The following is a 14,358-nucleotide window of genomic DNA, read 5'->3' as shown; positions in this document are numbered from 1 at the left end:
CAGATCACGTCAACCTCTTGGAGCCATGGACTCAGGGATCAGTTCTCAAAAAGTGGTCCTAGTCTCTGTAGCCTTCAGAGCATACAGAAAGGATCTGGCTGACTTTGAAAATTGGGGAATTAGCAGAGGCTGGATGATTTGGTTTTTTCTTGTTGTTTCAAAATTGGGGTGCTAGGTATAGCCTCCTTCTGATGGCCAGACGCCGGTCCTAATGCTGTCCAGTCATTCTCAGTGGGTGGCTATGGATCAGGAGTTAGGGGGCAGGGGATGGCATTCCTAGAGGTGGGCTGTTGGCAGCCTTTGGGGAGCCTGGTGTGCTAGGTGTGGATGGAGCCCTTCTCAGAGCTTATGCAGGAGCAACCTGGCTGGTCTCCGTCTTGGAGGCTGTGGCAGAGGCCTCGTCATCACCCAATGGGTTCTTGCCGCAGCAGAGAGTGGTGACCATACAGGTTCGGAACTAGAAAGCAAAGAGCAAAAGTGGGAAGAGGATTCTACATTCAGGGGGTGCTCAGCACAGGGGCTGGCTTTCAGCACAGTGGGGTAACAAGTAAAGTTTGCTTTCAGTATTTCTATCTCCCTCTATCTCCAGGAAATTTGCTCCTTAGAGGCACCCTAGAGTTCACTCTTTCTCCTTTCCCCTGAGGAGCTGCTCTAAAAAAAAAAAAAAAAAAAAAAAAAAAAAAAAAAAAAAAAAAAAATCTCTAATCCATCATGCTGAGGTAGCGTCTTTATATCAAAGAGTTCATGATGAGATACCTGAATACACATTTGTTTAGTTATAGTAAGCCCTCCGTTATTAGGCTGAGGTAGCCAAAAGGGCAGGGTCTCTGGAGTCAGAACCTGGGTATAAACCTCATCTCTGACGCTTACTAAGTGAGAAATACTAGAGGAGTCACTTAAGTTCCCTGGACCTCGCTTACCTCCTCTGCAAAATGATCCTGGATGGTCTCTGGGACCCTTGTAGCTCTAAATCTATGGAAGTCCTTTGCCATTAAAGTAGTCCTATGGCACAGACTCTGGCATTATGGTACGATCTCTAGTCTCACCGTTTATCTCCATAAAGAAGATGGTTCAAATGAGGATCCAATCAAGGACTAGAGCCGTAGCCCTTGAAATTATTTTTAGAGATGGAAACATCTGTTCAACCTCTGCATTCTAGAGATGAAGGAGGTATGGGCCAGACAAGTGGAGAGACTTGTTCAAAGGCACATAACTATTTAGGTTTAAAGACTAAACTAGAACATTCAGAGGAAGAACTGTGGGAGGAGAAACACAGAAGAAAAACAACTGCTTGAACACATGGGCTGATGGGGATATTATTGGGGATGAAGATACTAAACGATAACTCTAGTCCAACTATCAATAATATGGAATTAGGTCTTAATCAGTGATACATGTAAAACCCAGTGGAATTGTGAATCAGCTAAGGGAGGGCTGGGGAATTTGGGGGAGAGGGAAAGAACATGAAATATGTAACTATGGGAAAATATTCAAAATAAAAATAAAAAAATAAAGACTAGGCTAGAATCCAGGGATCCTCTTTCTCCGGGAGGTGATCTTCCAGGGCTGGCCAACACTTCTGGTTATCATCATTGACTAAGTCTGACAGCAAAGGTCGCCCTGACCTCTCTCCTCCCACTTAAGGCTCCAGCTGAGCATTTCCCTCCTCTTCCCCAGCCCAGGTACCTGCTTATTCATCATGATGTAGATGACAGGGTTGTAAACAGATGAAGTCTTGGCAAAGAAAGCCGGGAGGGTCATGAAGATTGGGCCAAAGTTGGATCCCTGGTGAGTGAAGATATAAAAAGCCACACCAGCGTAGGGCAGCCAACAAATCAGGAAGGCGATGACCATGATGATGACCATACGGGTGACTTCCTTCTCAGCCTTCTGGGTGGTAGCAGACTCTTGCTGCTGGGCTGCAGCCTGGAGAAAGCATTAGACTGGCATTTGAGGCTATCCACCATGAAGGGCCAAACTATCTTTCCTAGAAAGTTCTTTCTCCCGCTACTCTATACCAGATTGGTCTACTCGCGCTCCCCCTAACACGTTTTGTGTCCTAAAGGGTGTTCCATAATAATGGTTGGCCAGTTGTTTAGATGGTTGGTCGGTGGAATGAATGAATGACAAATCAGGGAATAGAGTGAGGAGAAGGAAAGGATGGAGGGGGAAGAGAGAAACAAATGTCTGGGCAGGTAGGAGAGGCCGGGATGAGGGACTGAGATATTGAGGGATGCTAAAAGATAGCAGGTGAAAAAGCTACTCAGACCTCTTTGACTGTGAAGACCAGTTGACCGTAGCAAAAGAAAATGACAATCAAGGGAATGGTGAAGTGAACCGTGAACATGTAGATGACAAAGGATTCATTGTTGACTTCAGGCTTGAGGGTATAATAGTCGATTCCACATGAGCATTGCATTCCCTCTGGAATGTACCTGCAGAAAAACCCCACTCATTAGAATGACAAGAAAGGTTAGGAGTAGGGGTTCCCTCCACTTTTAATAGGGGCAGTTAGGTGGAACAGTGGATAGAGCGTGGGGCCTGGAGTCAGGAAGACTCATCTTTATAAATTCAAATTTGGCCTCAGACACTTACTCTCGATGTGATCTTGGGCAAGTCACTTAACCCAGTTTGCCTCAGTTTCCTCATCTATAAAATGAGCCGGAGAAGGAAATGGCAAACCACTTCAGTTTCTCTGCCATGAAAACTCCCAAAAGGGTCATGGAGAGGTGGACATGACTGAAGGACAATCACTTTTGGCTGGGTGGTGTTTCACTCATCAGTGGTATTTCATATTTTATCATGGTCATTGATAGTTTCAGTCACTGGGTCCTTCCTTGCCCACTACCCTTGGGTACATTCAGCCCATAGAGTGAAAGGATAACTGCCAGCCAAAAGTGAAGGGAGATGAAACAGGAGGGGAAAAGGTTTCTTTCTAGGTTCTGTCTTCCAAAGAATCTCCAGGAACACATTGAAGCAAAAAATATGATCTGCCTGCTCCAAGGAATCTTTGAGGTACAAATAATTGAGGTTAATTAACGTGGAGAAGAGAAGACAGAGAAAAGGTGTCTTCATTGCCAACGGTAAAAAGACCAACCTATGATAGTAGCAAAAAAGCCAATGGGCTTACATTATAGCAAAATATAGAAAGTTATTGGCAGGAAACCCCATTAGATGTTTGCCTAGTAAGGAAGGAAAGGGCTTGGTATTTCCTTCAGCAAAGAACTTTGGGAATTAGTGTGGTTGGAGAATTGTCTTGGGTGCAATTTTGTTATTTGCTTTCTTTCTGGAGGCAACCCTAAATTCCTCCCCAGCTTCTTCTCCATCTCCCTTGAAGTCTAAGACTCAGTGGAGGTAGGAGGCAGATGACCACTTGGGACATAGATCTAAATGGGCATCCCCATTGATGAATGGTTTTACCACACAGTTAGGCCCTCAAGGTCAGAGAGAGTACTATAGGATCTGAGCTAAAGAGGATTGGACTTTGGCCCCAGATTAAATAAGGATTAGAGTAGAGCCAAGGTGAAAGGAGGCATCTTACAATTTGTCCATGCTCTACAAGCCTCCTCTTTAGAGTTTCTCATGGATACTTGCCCCAACCTTGGTTTCCAAACAGTCCTTACCCCCTATCATGCCCAAGGAGGCAGTGAAGTATAAGAGAAAGAACACTGAAATCAGGATCAAAGGATCTAAATTCAAATCCTACCTCTGCTCTTTACAAGCAATGCAATTAAGGGCAATTCATTTAATCTCTCTAGACATCAACTTTCTCATCTTTAAAATGAGGGGACTGGACTAGATGACCTGAAAGAAATCTTTCAGCCTTAATCCTATGGTTTTTTTTTTTTGATGACTTGTCATGCTCCCAAAGAAAACCAGTGAAGGGACAGAGACTGTTTGGGGGCAGAAACCTCTCTCTCCACCCAGCCAAGAAAGCATCCCTATGTATCCAGGGGAACCATCTTTGCCCACTCCCACCATCTTTCTACATGCCACTAACCTGGACCAGCCGACAAGAGGTGGAGCAGCACAAGCCAAAGCCATGACCCAAGTGAAGGCAACCCCCATGATGGCATGGTTCTCCCCAAACCTGAAGTTGCTCATTGGCTTGCAGACCACAACATATCTCTCAATGGCCAAAACCACCAAGGACCAGAGGGCTATTTCACCTGTAAGACACCAAAGGCATGTTTCCTGCTTTAGAAAACCCAGTAGAAGGGGGGGAGGGGGGAGGGCAGGAATGGAGGGTCAAAGAGAAGGAAAAAAAGGATGGTTAGAATCCAAGGTCAAAATAAATGCAAACATTCTCTTTGGCTCCCTCAATCAAATTTATTTTGCAGAATCAGCTTGATGCAAAATTGTGCAAGAGGCAAAGCTTGTTTCTCCTGCCGCTCTTTCCCCCTATCCCCCCCATTCAGCACCATTCATAACCCAAGTATTAGCTGCCCCAGTCACCCTTCCCCCCAGGCTAGGGAGCCGTCTGATAAGGTCATTCACTAGAAGGTATTAGGGATTTAATTAGAACCTTGCTCAAGGATATTTGCACCTTTAAAGAGGACCACAGGAAAGAAATGGCTATGCTTAACCCAAAGGAAAGGTGGAAGGAATTTCAGGCATCCTTGGAGGAGTTATTTGAGAGTCCAGGAAACTTTTCTAATCATAGCTTAGTCTGCAGGTGGGATTCTCCCATTCACAAAGCCCCTTGCATCTATCTCTTCCCCCTCTATGACAGACGGCTTCTCTAGACTGCTGACTAACTGGTAAAGGTGGTCAGTTGTTTTATAGAGAGGAGGCAAGCTAGAAGAAGGAACAAGACTGACCCTTCAGGGGAACTTCCCCAAGCCTCTCACTGATAAGCTTCTATGGCACACACACACACACACACACACACACACACACACACACACACACACACACACACACACATCCTATTCCTCTATCCATCTTCTGCCCAGAGGCATCCCAGGCTAGCACCCAAGGGAGCTGCCCAAAATAGAATGGGCTACATCAGAGAAGGATGCATTTCTCCACCTTTAAAGTCTTCAAGGAGAGGCTGGAAGAGTACTTGTCAGAAATGTTTTCAAGGGGATGCTTTTAGGACATGATGAGAAGCTTGATGTGGTCCCTTTCAACCCTCAAATTCTTTGATTCTGTGATTCTATGATGCCTTGTGTAATCACAAAGTTCCTTTTGAATGCAAAACCTCAGAGCAGGCAAGATACACACACACACACACACACACACACACACACAGGTGTGAGGGCTCATGCACAAATGAGAAAAGATTCCATCCCTAATCTCAGAGAACTAACAACCCAATGGGGGAGGCAAGACAACTCAAACAGACCAGGCAGTAAGGTATAAGCAACTGGATTTGTAAACAGAGGGCCTGACTAGAAATTCTAGCTCTTGAACTCACTTTATATGAATGTCTTGGGAAAGGCTATTTGACCTTCAGTTTCCTCCTCAGCAAAATGAAAAGGTTGGACTAGATAATCATCCACATCTAAATCCTATAATCCCATAATCTATAGGAAACACCTGAGGCATACACTTACAGCACAATAGCTCCTGAATTTAACTAAAACACCTCTATCCTGAAGAAGTTCACCTACCTGGGGTCTAGTCTAGCCCTGGTGCCATCTTGAGCAAGTCAATTCCCATCTCTGGGATCCTAGAGTTAATGGTTAAATTTTTAAGGTGGGAATTAGCATCTCAAAAATCTATAAATCAGGGCTTGGTCAATGGCTTTTTGAGTGTCTAAAGTTAAAGTGATAAAACATGTAACTATGGGAAAATATTCAAAATAAAAATAAAAATATAAAAAATAAAGTTAAAGTGATGAGGGAAAGGATTAATAAAGCAATATAAGATTAAATGGTGATCTGGTTGTTAAACATTGACCAGCATATCTCTTTCCCAAGGCTTCTATTTCTCTCATCAGTAAATGAAATGGATTGGAATAGATCATCTCAAAGTTCCCTTCCAACTGTAAAATTCTGGGTATCTATGATTTTAGTCAAGCTTTAATCTGATGCCAAAATGCCCAAAATATTAAATTTGAAATCATAAGATCTGCACTCAAATCCATGCTCTACTGTTCACTACCTGTTTGTCCTTAGATAAATCATTTCACTTTCTCTGAAAATGAAAGCATTGGACTTGATGACATTTTAAGGTCCCTTCCAGCCTTAAATCTTTGCAATTGTGAAATATCTCATGCTTCAAGCTTTCCCCGAGAGATGTTTTGAGTGGAAAGGGGAAACATTAGCATCCATTTTATTTATGTCTATGCTAGACACCATTACTGCTTTTTCTTGCCTCCAAAATATTTCATTCTTTGAAAGGACTCCAAAATACTCCCTGGAAGTATATATATCCAAACTGGAAATGAAATCTGTTTAGGGAGAACAATGAAAAATAGCACCAAAGGACCTGAATTCAAATCCTGACTCTGCCCCTTGCTACCTATAAAACCTTGAACAAGTTTCTCAGATGTCTGTTTTCAGATGCCTCATCTGTAATATGATAGAGTTATTCTAAATGATTTATTTAAATCTAAATTTTTTTCAGGTTTCTTTTTTTATTGGTCTTTTGTTTTTGTAGATTCTATTTGTTCCTGATATACCCCTCCCTACTCTTCTACCTAGTGAACAATCTCAAAACATAGGTTTGAAAAGAAGGGGGAAAAAACAGTTCAGAATCATTAACCAACACCATAATCAACTCCAACAAATTTATGCAAGGTTCTGTGCCCATAGTTCCCCATCTCTGCATTGAAGAGCAATCTAGATCTAAGTCTACCATACTAAATTCTACCAGAATTCCCCATTTTGCCAACCTCCCACCCAGCCCCAGCCCTGGAGATCTACTTCTTCTCCAATAATGGATGGGCTGGAAAATTCTCTTCCTCCATTTCCTAGGGAGCCACTTACCTCCTAAGGTGGCGAAGAAGCCTTCGAAATTGCAGCCAGTGGGTCCAAAGACAAAGTAGCCATGAAGGGAAGTATAAAGGGTGGTCGTGAAACCACCAAATACCATGAAAAGGTCAGCAACCGCCAAGTTCAGAAGGATGTAGTTCAAGGGTGTTCGGAGTTTCTTGTGCTGAATGGTTACATAGAGGGTGAGGAAGTTGATGGGGAAGCCCAAGACAATGAGCATAAACATATAAGCTGCCAGGCAGGAGAACTGCCATGGCTCGGCCAGATAATACTGAGGCTCCTCAAAGGGGCTCCGGACCACGCCAGTCTTATTGGAGAAGGGGACGTAAAAATTGGGTCCCTCTGTGCCATTCATGGCTGCGACGCTGCACTCTCTGCCCTGGGGCCGAAAGGAGACTGGCCACTAGGGAGGACCTTTCTCCTCTTCTTCCCAAAAAGGGGCAAGAGGCTACACCAGCCACATTAGGAAGAGCCGGGAACTGTGGCTTGAGGTCCTTATAAAGTGACCCCCTGTGGGTAAGCCCTCCTTCCCTAGTGTCAGCACCCAGAAGATTCAGGGCATGATTAATCATAATAATCCCCGCTAGGTTGGCAAGCACTAATTGGCTTCCCAGGAAGGCACCAAGGTGACTCTTGTCAACCAGGGAGAGGGGCCCCCTTACAGTGGGAAAGCGTGGGCCTGAGACCCTCTGAGGAAGGGGTCTCGAGGGATTGGATGGGTCTCATTAAGAGGAAGCTCGGGGCCAAGGGGGCCCCATTCATGGACTCCTAAAAGAGAAAGAGAATAAGACCGTGTAGTCCCTTGACCAGGCAGCAGTCATTCAGTGACTGAAAGGAACCAGGCTCAACTAAAAGAAAGCAAAAAATAGCCCCATTCCCACACCCCAGTCGTCCGACTGACTCCAGCTCCCCTTTCTGTGACCCTGGGCTAGGTTGGAATGACCATTCCTGGGTTCCAAAATGCTGTGTTAATTTGGTCAACTGTTTGCTGACTAAAAGTGGACCTTTGACCATTTATCAGGTGGGGAATGGCTCATATTCTTACAAATTTGACAAAGTTCTCTATATATCTGGGAACTTTAATTTAATTCATTAATTACTTAATTAAAATTTTTGAGAGAGAGAGAGGTTGAGAGAGCCACTAGATGGTTCAGTTGATTAAGAGCCAGACCTAGGGATGAGAGGTCCTGGGTTCAGAACTGGCTGTGTGACCCTGGGCAAGTCACTTAATCCCCTTTGCCTCTCTTCTGCCTTTGAACCAATACACAGTACTGATTCTAAGACAGATGGTAAGGGTTTAAAAACATTTTTTTAATAAAAAGAAAGAAAATAGCCTCTTAAATTGGAAAGAAGGTAACAGCAGGATGGTGAGACAGGGATGAAGCGGGGCCTGAGGGGCTATAAGAGCAATCTTCATCTTGCAAAAGGTGGAACATTTGGAAAAAGTAGATTTTCTTTCATAGAACTATTTGGGAGGAATGACCTCAATTGTTGCCAAAGAAGGGAAAGTGCCCTGGATTAGAGGACCAAGGTCTGGCTCTAAGTGATTGCTCTGAATTTACGAGTCACTCAGCCTATCTGGACCTCAACGTCCTTATTTGTAAAATGGGAATAATAACTACTATCCAGACAACTTCTCAGGTTTGCTGTACTTCATGTATGAAAATACTTGAATGAAAAGAATGAACAATAAAGCTAACTCGGAGAAACTTCTTTTGGGGCTGGGTCTGCTTGGAAATTCCCTTTTCAACTACTTGTCAAACTTACAATATTAACAAAGATGCCTGAGAAGGTAAGTGACATACCCATAAAACGATTCAGAGACTCTACTTGAACCCAGATCTCGCTTCCTCCAAAATCAGCTTTCTGTCCTTTCTCTCCAGAGAGGAGAAGCCTTATTTCCTGAGTGAACATTTTCTTTTTTTTTTTTTAAACCCTTATCTTCTGTCTTAGAATCAATATTGGGTATTGGTTCTAAGGCAGAAGGGTGGCAAGGGATAGACAATGGGGGTTAAGTGACTTGCCCAGGGTCACCCAGCTAAGAAGTGACTGAGGTCAAATTTGAACCCAGGACATCCTGTCTCTAGGCCTGACTCTCAATCCACTAAGCCACCCAGCTGCCCCCCTAAGCAAATAATTTCAACTGTGACTACTCAACCATCAAAGCCATTATATGAGAAGCAGAACAGTTACTCATTGGCTCAGGAAGATGGCGGCTCCAATCCCACCTCTGGTGTTGACTCCATAGAACCTCCATCTCCTCATCTCTAAAACAAATGCAATGATATCTATGGTACAATAACTACCAAAAGGGCTTGTTGTAAAGTTTAAGTGAAAACAAGTAACTAAAGCCCTTTGGAAACTTGAAAGTACTACATTTCTATTAATATTATTATGACTTGAGGGCAGTTGGGTGGCTCAATGGATTGAGAGCCAGGTCTAGAGATGGGAGGTCCTGGGTTCAAATCTGACCCCAGATACTTCCTAGCTGTGTATCCCTGCGTGAGTCACTTAATTCCCATTGTCTAGCCCTGATGGATCTTCTGCCTTAGAACCAATACACTGTATTGATTCGAAGATGGAAGGGAAGGGCTTTAAAAAAATTATTATGACACGCTCATATATGTATCACATTTCTAGTACATTCTAGTTATTTAGAGACATGATTCCTAGAATGTAGGCTACATGATGGCAGAACAGTTTAAGGCAGCCAATCTATTCAGCCATCTCCCAGCTAATGAGCAGCCCTTCAGAGTCCAGTCCTTTGCAATCACAACTAGAGCTGCTCTTAAATAGTTTTGTCCATATAGATCCTTTCCCTCTATTTTTTGTTCTCTTTTGGGGTACAGATATTGAGCGGCATTCCCTGGGTCAGAGGCAATGGTGTGCTAGTAAATGGTCAAGAATCTGCTCTCTGGGGAGAAGGAGTGTATGAACAACACACTTTTACATTTAACCTGCATTATCAACATTTTCCCCATCACTTTCTTAAGTTTAAAAAGTGAAAAACAAACAAACAATAAATTGAGACTCAATTTGCTGGTTTCTGAGGTGTAAACACTCACGCTGAACATTTAACCATCAGCTCTCATGCTCTTGGCACTGGCTCCAGCACAGCCCAGGAAAGGCAACACAGTTGAATACTTGGGGAGAATCCAGGATGGATGGGTTGGTTCAGAGTTCCACCAACATACCAACAACATACTTTGTGAGATATAGAGATATACATGTTGTCTACGTGTGCATATTATATATGCTGATATTCATTTTTGTTGTTGTTCAATCATTTCAATCATGTCTGACTTTTTGTAATCCCAGGTTTTCTTGGAAAAGACACTGGAGTAGTCTGTCACTTCCTCCTCCAGCTCATTTTATAAATGAGGAAACTGAGGCAAACAAGGTGAAGTGACTCACCCAGAGTCACACAGCTAGTAACTGTTTGAGTCCTGATTTTAACTCTGATCTTCTCAATTCCATGCCCAGGATTCTAACCACTCTAATACTTACTGTCCTACATACATGCATATATACATACAAACACACGTGTGTGTTGTGTCTCTATTAGAATATAAACTCCTTAAGGGTAAGGACGTTCATTTTTGTCTTTCTAACTAGCATTTAGTACAGCTCCTGGCATATAATAGATATTTTTAAAAATCTCTTTGATTGATTGATTAAATAAATGTTTACTGCCTGAGTGAATACAAAATGATATTCATTTATCTGTGAATCCTGAGCACCTCATATATTTAGTGCACTGCACCAGGTGTGGAGGGGGTGGAGATGAAAGCAGTATGTGAGTGGTGGGGAAGATATAAAGATAGATAGATAGACAAATAGACAGATAGACGATGGATGATGGAAGATGGATAGAGAGAGGAATGGATGGATAGATAGAGAGGAGTGGATGGATGGATAGATAGATAGAGAAATGGATAGATAGATAGATAGATAGATAGATAGATAGATAGATAGATAGATAGATAGATAGATAGATAGGAATGATTGGATAGATAGATAGACGATGGATGATGGATAGATGGATATAGAGAGAGGAATGAATTGGTAGACAGACAGATAGATAGATAGACAGATAGATGGATAGATGGAGAAAGAGAGGAATGGATGGATAATAAATAGAGAGATGGATGGATGGATAGATAGATAGATGGAGAAAGAGGAATGGATGGATAATAGATAGAGAAATGGATGGATGGATGGATGGATAGATAGATAGATAGATAGATAGATAGATAGATAGATAGATAGATAGAATAGAGCCAATCCCTGTAAACTTAAAGAGTTTACAGTCTATAATGAGGAGACCAGGCGGAGCATCCCTGACCATGCAAATAACACTAGAAGAATTGGCACAAGGAAATTTCTAGACGGAAGTCCTCGTGTGGGCAAGGTAAATGTGGCCTGGGGATTGTAGGAAAGGCTTTGTGGAGGGGGGACTTGGGCAGAAGCTTGAAGACTTTTTGGGCAAGGATCTGAAGAAGAGGGGAGAATATTTGGTGAATTATTATTTGGCAGGGAAGAAGGGACAGCAATGTGCAAAGGACAAGAAAGGGATGCTTGTGCTTGGTTAGAGAATAATGAATGGACTAGTCAGGTTGGGGCATGAGGTCTGCTGCAGAGAGTCAGGAAAAGCTGAGACAGTAAACCAGAAATTGTAGGACCTTGAGTGTCCCACTAAAGAGGTTGGACTTTATCTTGTAAGCAGGGGGAACCACACAAATTCAAAATTTTCTTGTCTTCATTATTTTTTATATATTTATAGAACTGATTTCTGAGAAGTTCTTGAAAGCCATTAAACGTCATCTTAAAGGAGGGGTTCAAGGGAGAGAAAAAGGAATCATGGTGCAGAGAAATATGAGTTGGGAGGCCCGGGATCTAGTCTTGGCTCTGTTACTGATTCTGAGCAAGTCATTTCATACATTCTCTAGCCTCAGTTTCCTAATCTGTCAAATGTGAGAGAGGCATGGCATGATTCTTTTTTTTTAAACTCTTCTCTTCTGCCTTAGAATCAATACTGTATACTGGTTCCAAGGCAGAAGAGCAGTAAGGGCAAGGCAATGGAGGTTAAATGACTTTCCCAGGGTCATACAACTAGGAATTGTCTGAGGCCAGATTTGAATCTAAGACCTCTCATCTCCAGGCCTTGTTCTTAATCCACTGAGCCACCCAGCAGCCCCCTCTTTTAGAAATAAATTGGGAACAGCTCGGTGGCTCAGAGAACTAAGAGTCAGGCCTAGAGATGGGAGGTCCTGGGTTCAAATCTGTCCTCAGACACTTCCTAGTTATGACCCTGGGCAAGTCACTTAACCCTCATTGCCTAGTCCTTATTGCTCTTCTGTCTTGGAACCAGTACACAGTATTGATTCTAAGATGGAAGGTAAGAGTTTTTAAAAAAAGGAATACATTTATTTGCAGGTTGAAAAATTAGCAAACAAAAAAAAACTTAAGGGAAATATTGGTATCCACCAACCAGCAACAATTCCCTGGAGACCTCTAGATGTTCAATCACTTAAAGCCTTAGTTAGGGCTCAAAGAATGCATGTGTCAAGCTATCATCCCATCCCATTTCTCCTTTTAAATAAGACAGTTCTTGCAAGAATCACCAGCCGGAGGGCCTCTACTTCTTTCGTAGAGATTTCTCAGCTCTTTACAATCTGGCATCACCATTCAGATGAAGCTTCTCTCTTCAGGATTTCCAACCACCTCTTAGTTATTGAATCTAATGGCCTTTTCTCAGTCTCCATCCTATTTTATCTCTGCCACTTCTGATGCTATTAATGACTCTCTCCCTCTAGATACCTTCTCCTCCCTTGGATTACACAATTTTTCCCTCTTGGTTGTCCTGCATTTAAGTATTTCATGATACGATTCTCAAAGATAACTCAGGTCTGACATTCTGTGAGCCTATGAACTCCTGCCGCCCATCCTCATACTCACTGTCTCTACTCCCTCACCACCCATTTCTTCCTCCTTGATCAACAGAATCACAGAATTTTACAGATGGAAGGGACTTTAGTAGCTTCCTAGTTCAGACCAGGACTCCCTGCTATGACATTTATTATAGAGAATTTGTTATCCAGTTCCTGCTCAAAGACCAGTAATGAAGCAGAGCCTATTGCCTCCAAAAGAAGTCCAGTGTACTCTTGTCGTGGTCCAGTAGTTTCTGTCATGTCTGTCTCTTTGTAACACCATTTGGGGTTTTCTTGGCAAATATATTGGAGTGGTTTGCCATTTCCTTCTCCAGCTTATTTGACAGATGAAGAAACTGAGGCAAAGCAATTCTATTATTAGGACATTTTTCTGACATCAAATCTTTTGCACTTCCTACCCGCTGCTTCTAGTTCTGCTTTCTGGGGCCAACAAAGCAAGCCAGATTCCTCTTCCACAAAGCAGCCTTTCATATACTTGAGGGCAGTCATCATATTGCCACCCCCCACCCGAGTCCTCTTCATCAGGCCTTTTAGCTTCCATCCACAGCACTCTCCAAGGTCCCGAGTAACTGCCAAATCACCAAATTCTCTTCTCAACATCCCTTCCTTAACTCTTGGTAGTCTTTGACACTGTTGATCATTCCTTCCCTTTTTAAACTCTTCTCTTGGCTTCCATGACATGGCACTGTCCTAATTCTCCTTCCTTTCAGGCCTCCCCTTCTCTCTCCCAGCTGCTTCCATCCCTCCATCTCCCTATATGGGTGTTTCATCGACTCTCCCATTCTCTTGGCCACTTGCTCTTCCAGCACTCCCGTAGCTCTGTCTAGATTTCTACGCCAGTGATTCATGAAGCTATATTTCCAGCCCCTTCCTTATGGTCACTGGATGCCCCTTGAAGACTCAAACTTGCTTCTAAAAAGAAATCCATCTTCTGGGACTAACTCCCTTGAATTGGTTCATGATTCCTTCATTCTCCAGGCTCAAAAGCTTAGCATCATATAGGATTCTTCCCTTTCCCTTCCTCCTCTCTCCTAAGTCCAGTTGATTCCTCTTAAAGTGTCTTGCTTTCCCCTTTCCTTCCCATCATCCCTGCTACCCACATGGGATTAGACTCATCATCTTTTTCCTAGATCATTGTAACAGACTCCTGATAAGAATCCCAGACCCTAGTCCATCCTACACACATTGCCAAATGAATCTTCTTAAAATCCTATTGTGGGCAATCACCCTATTACTCATAAACATTTTTTATAACCCTTACCTTCTATCTTAGAATCAATACTGTATATTGGTTCCAAGACAGAAGAGTGATAAGAGATAGGCAATGGGGGTTAAGTGACTTATCCAGGGTCACACAGCTAGGAAGTATCTCCAGTCAGACTGAACCCAGGTCCTCCTGTCTCTAAGTCGGGCTCTCAACCCATTCAGCCACCCAGCTCCCCCTACTCATAAACTTTTTTTTTTAA

The 14,358-nt window shown here is 42.9% G+C and overlaps 1 protein-coding gene across 1 annotated transcript; it reads right to left on the bottom strand.

Annotated features, from left to right (window-relative positions):
- Nucleotides 1–346: 346 nt before the first annotated feature.
- RHO (rhodopsin) lies at nt 347–7,296 on the bottom strand. The gene is made up of 5 exons (XM_044656867.1): nt 6,936–7,296; nt 4,001–4,169; nt 2,270–2,435; nt 1,687–1,926; nt 347–457 (listed from the first exon to the last, which is right to left on the bottom strand). The coding sequence occupies exons 1-5, from the start codon at nt 7,294–7,296 to the stop codon at nt 347–349; spliced, it is 1,047 nt and encodes a 348-aa protein (XP_044512802.1).
- Nucleotides 7,297–14,358: the final 7,062 nt, after the last annotated feature.

The sequence above is a fragment of the Gracilinanus agilis genome, chromosome 1 (genome assembly GCF_016433145.1).
Source record: "Gracilinanus agilis isolate LMUSP501 chromosome 1, AgileGrace, whole genome shotgun sequence".
In the NCBI taxonomy this organism is placed as follows: domain Eukaryota; kingdom Metazoa; phylum Chordata; class Mammalia; order Didelphimorphia; family Didelphidae; genus Gracilinanus; species Gracilinanus agilis.
This window is presented reverse-complemented; position numbering and strand designations above follow the sequence as displayed.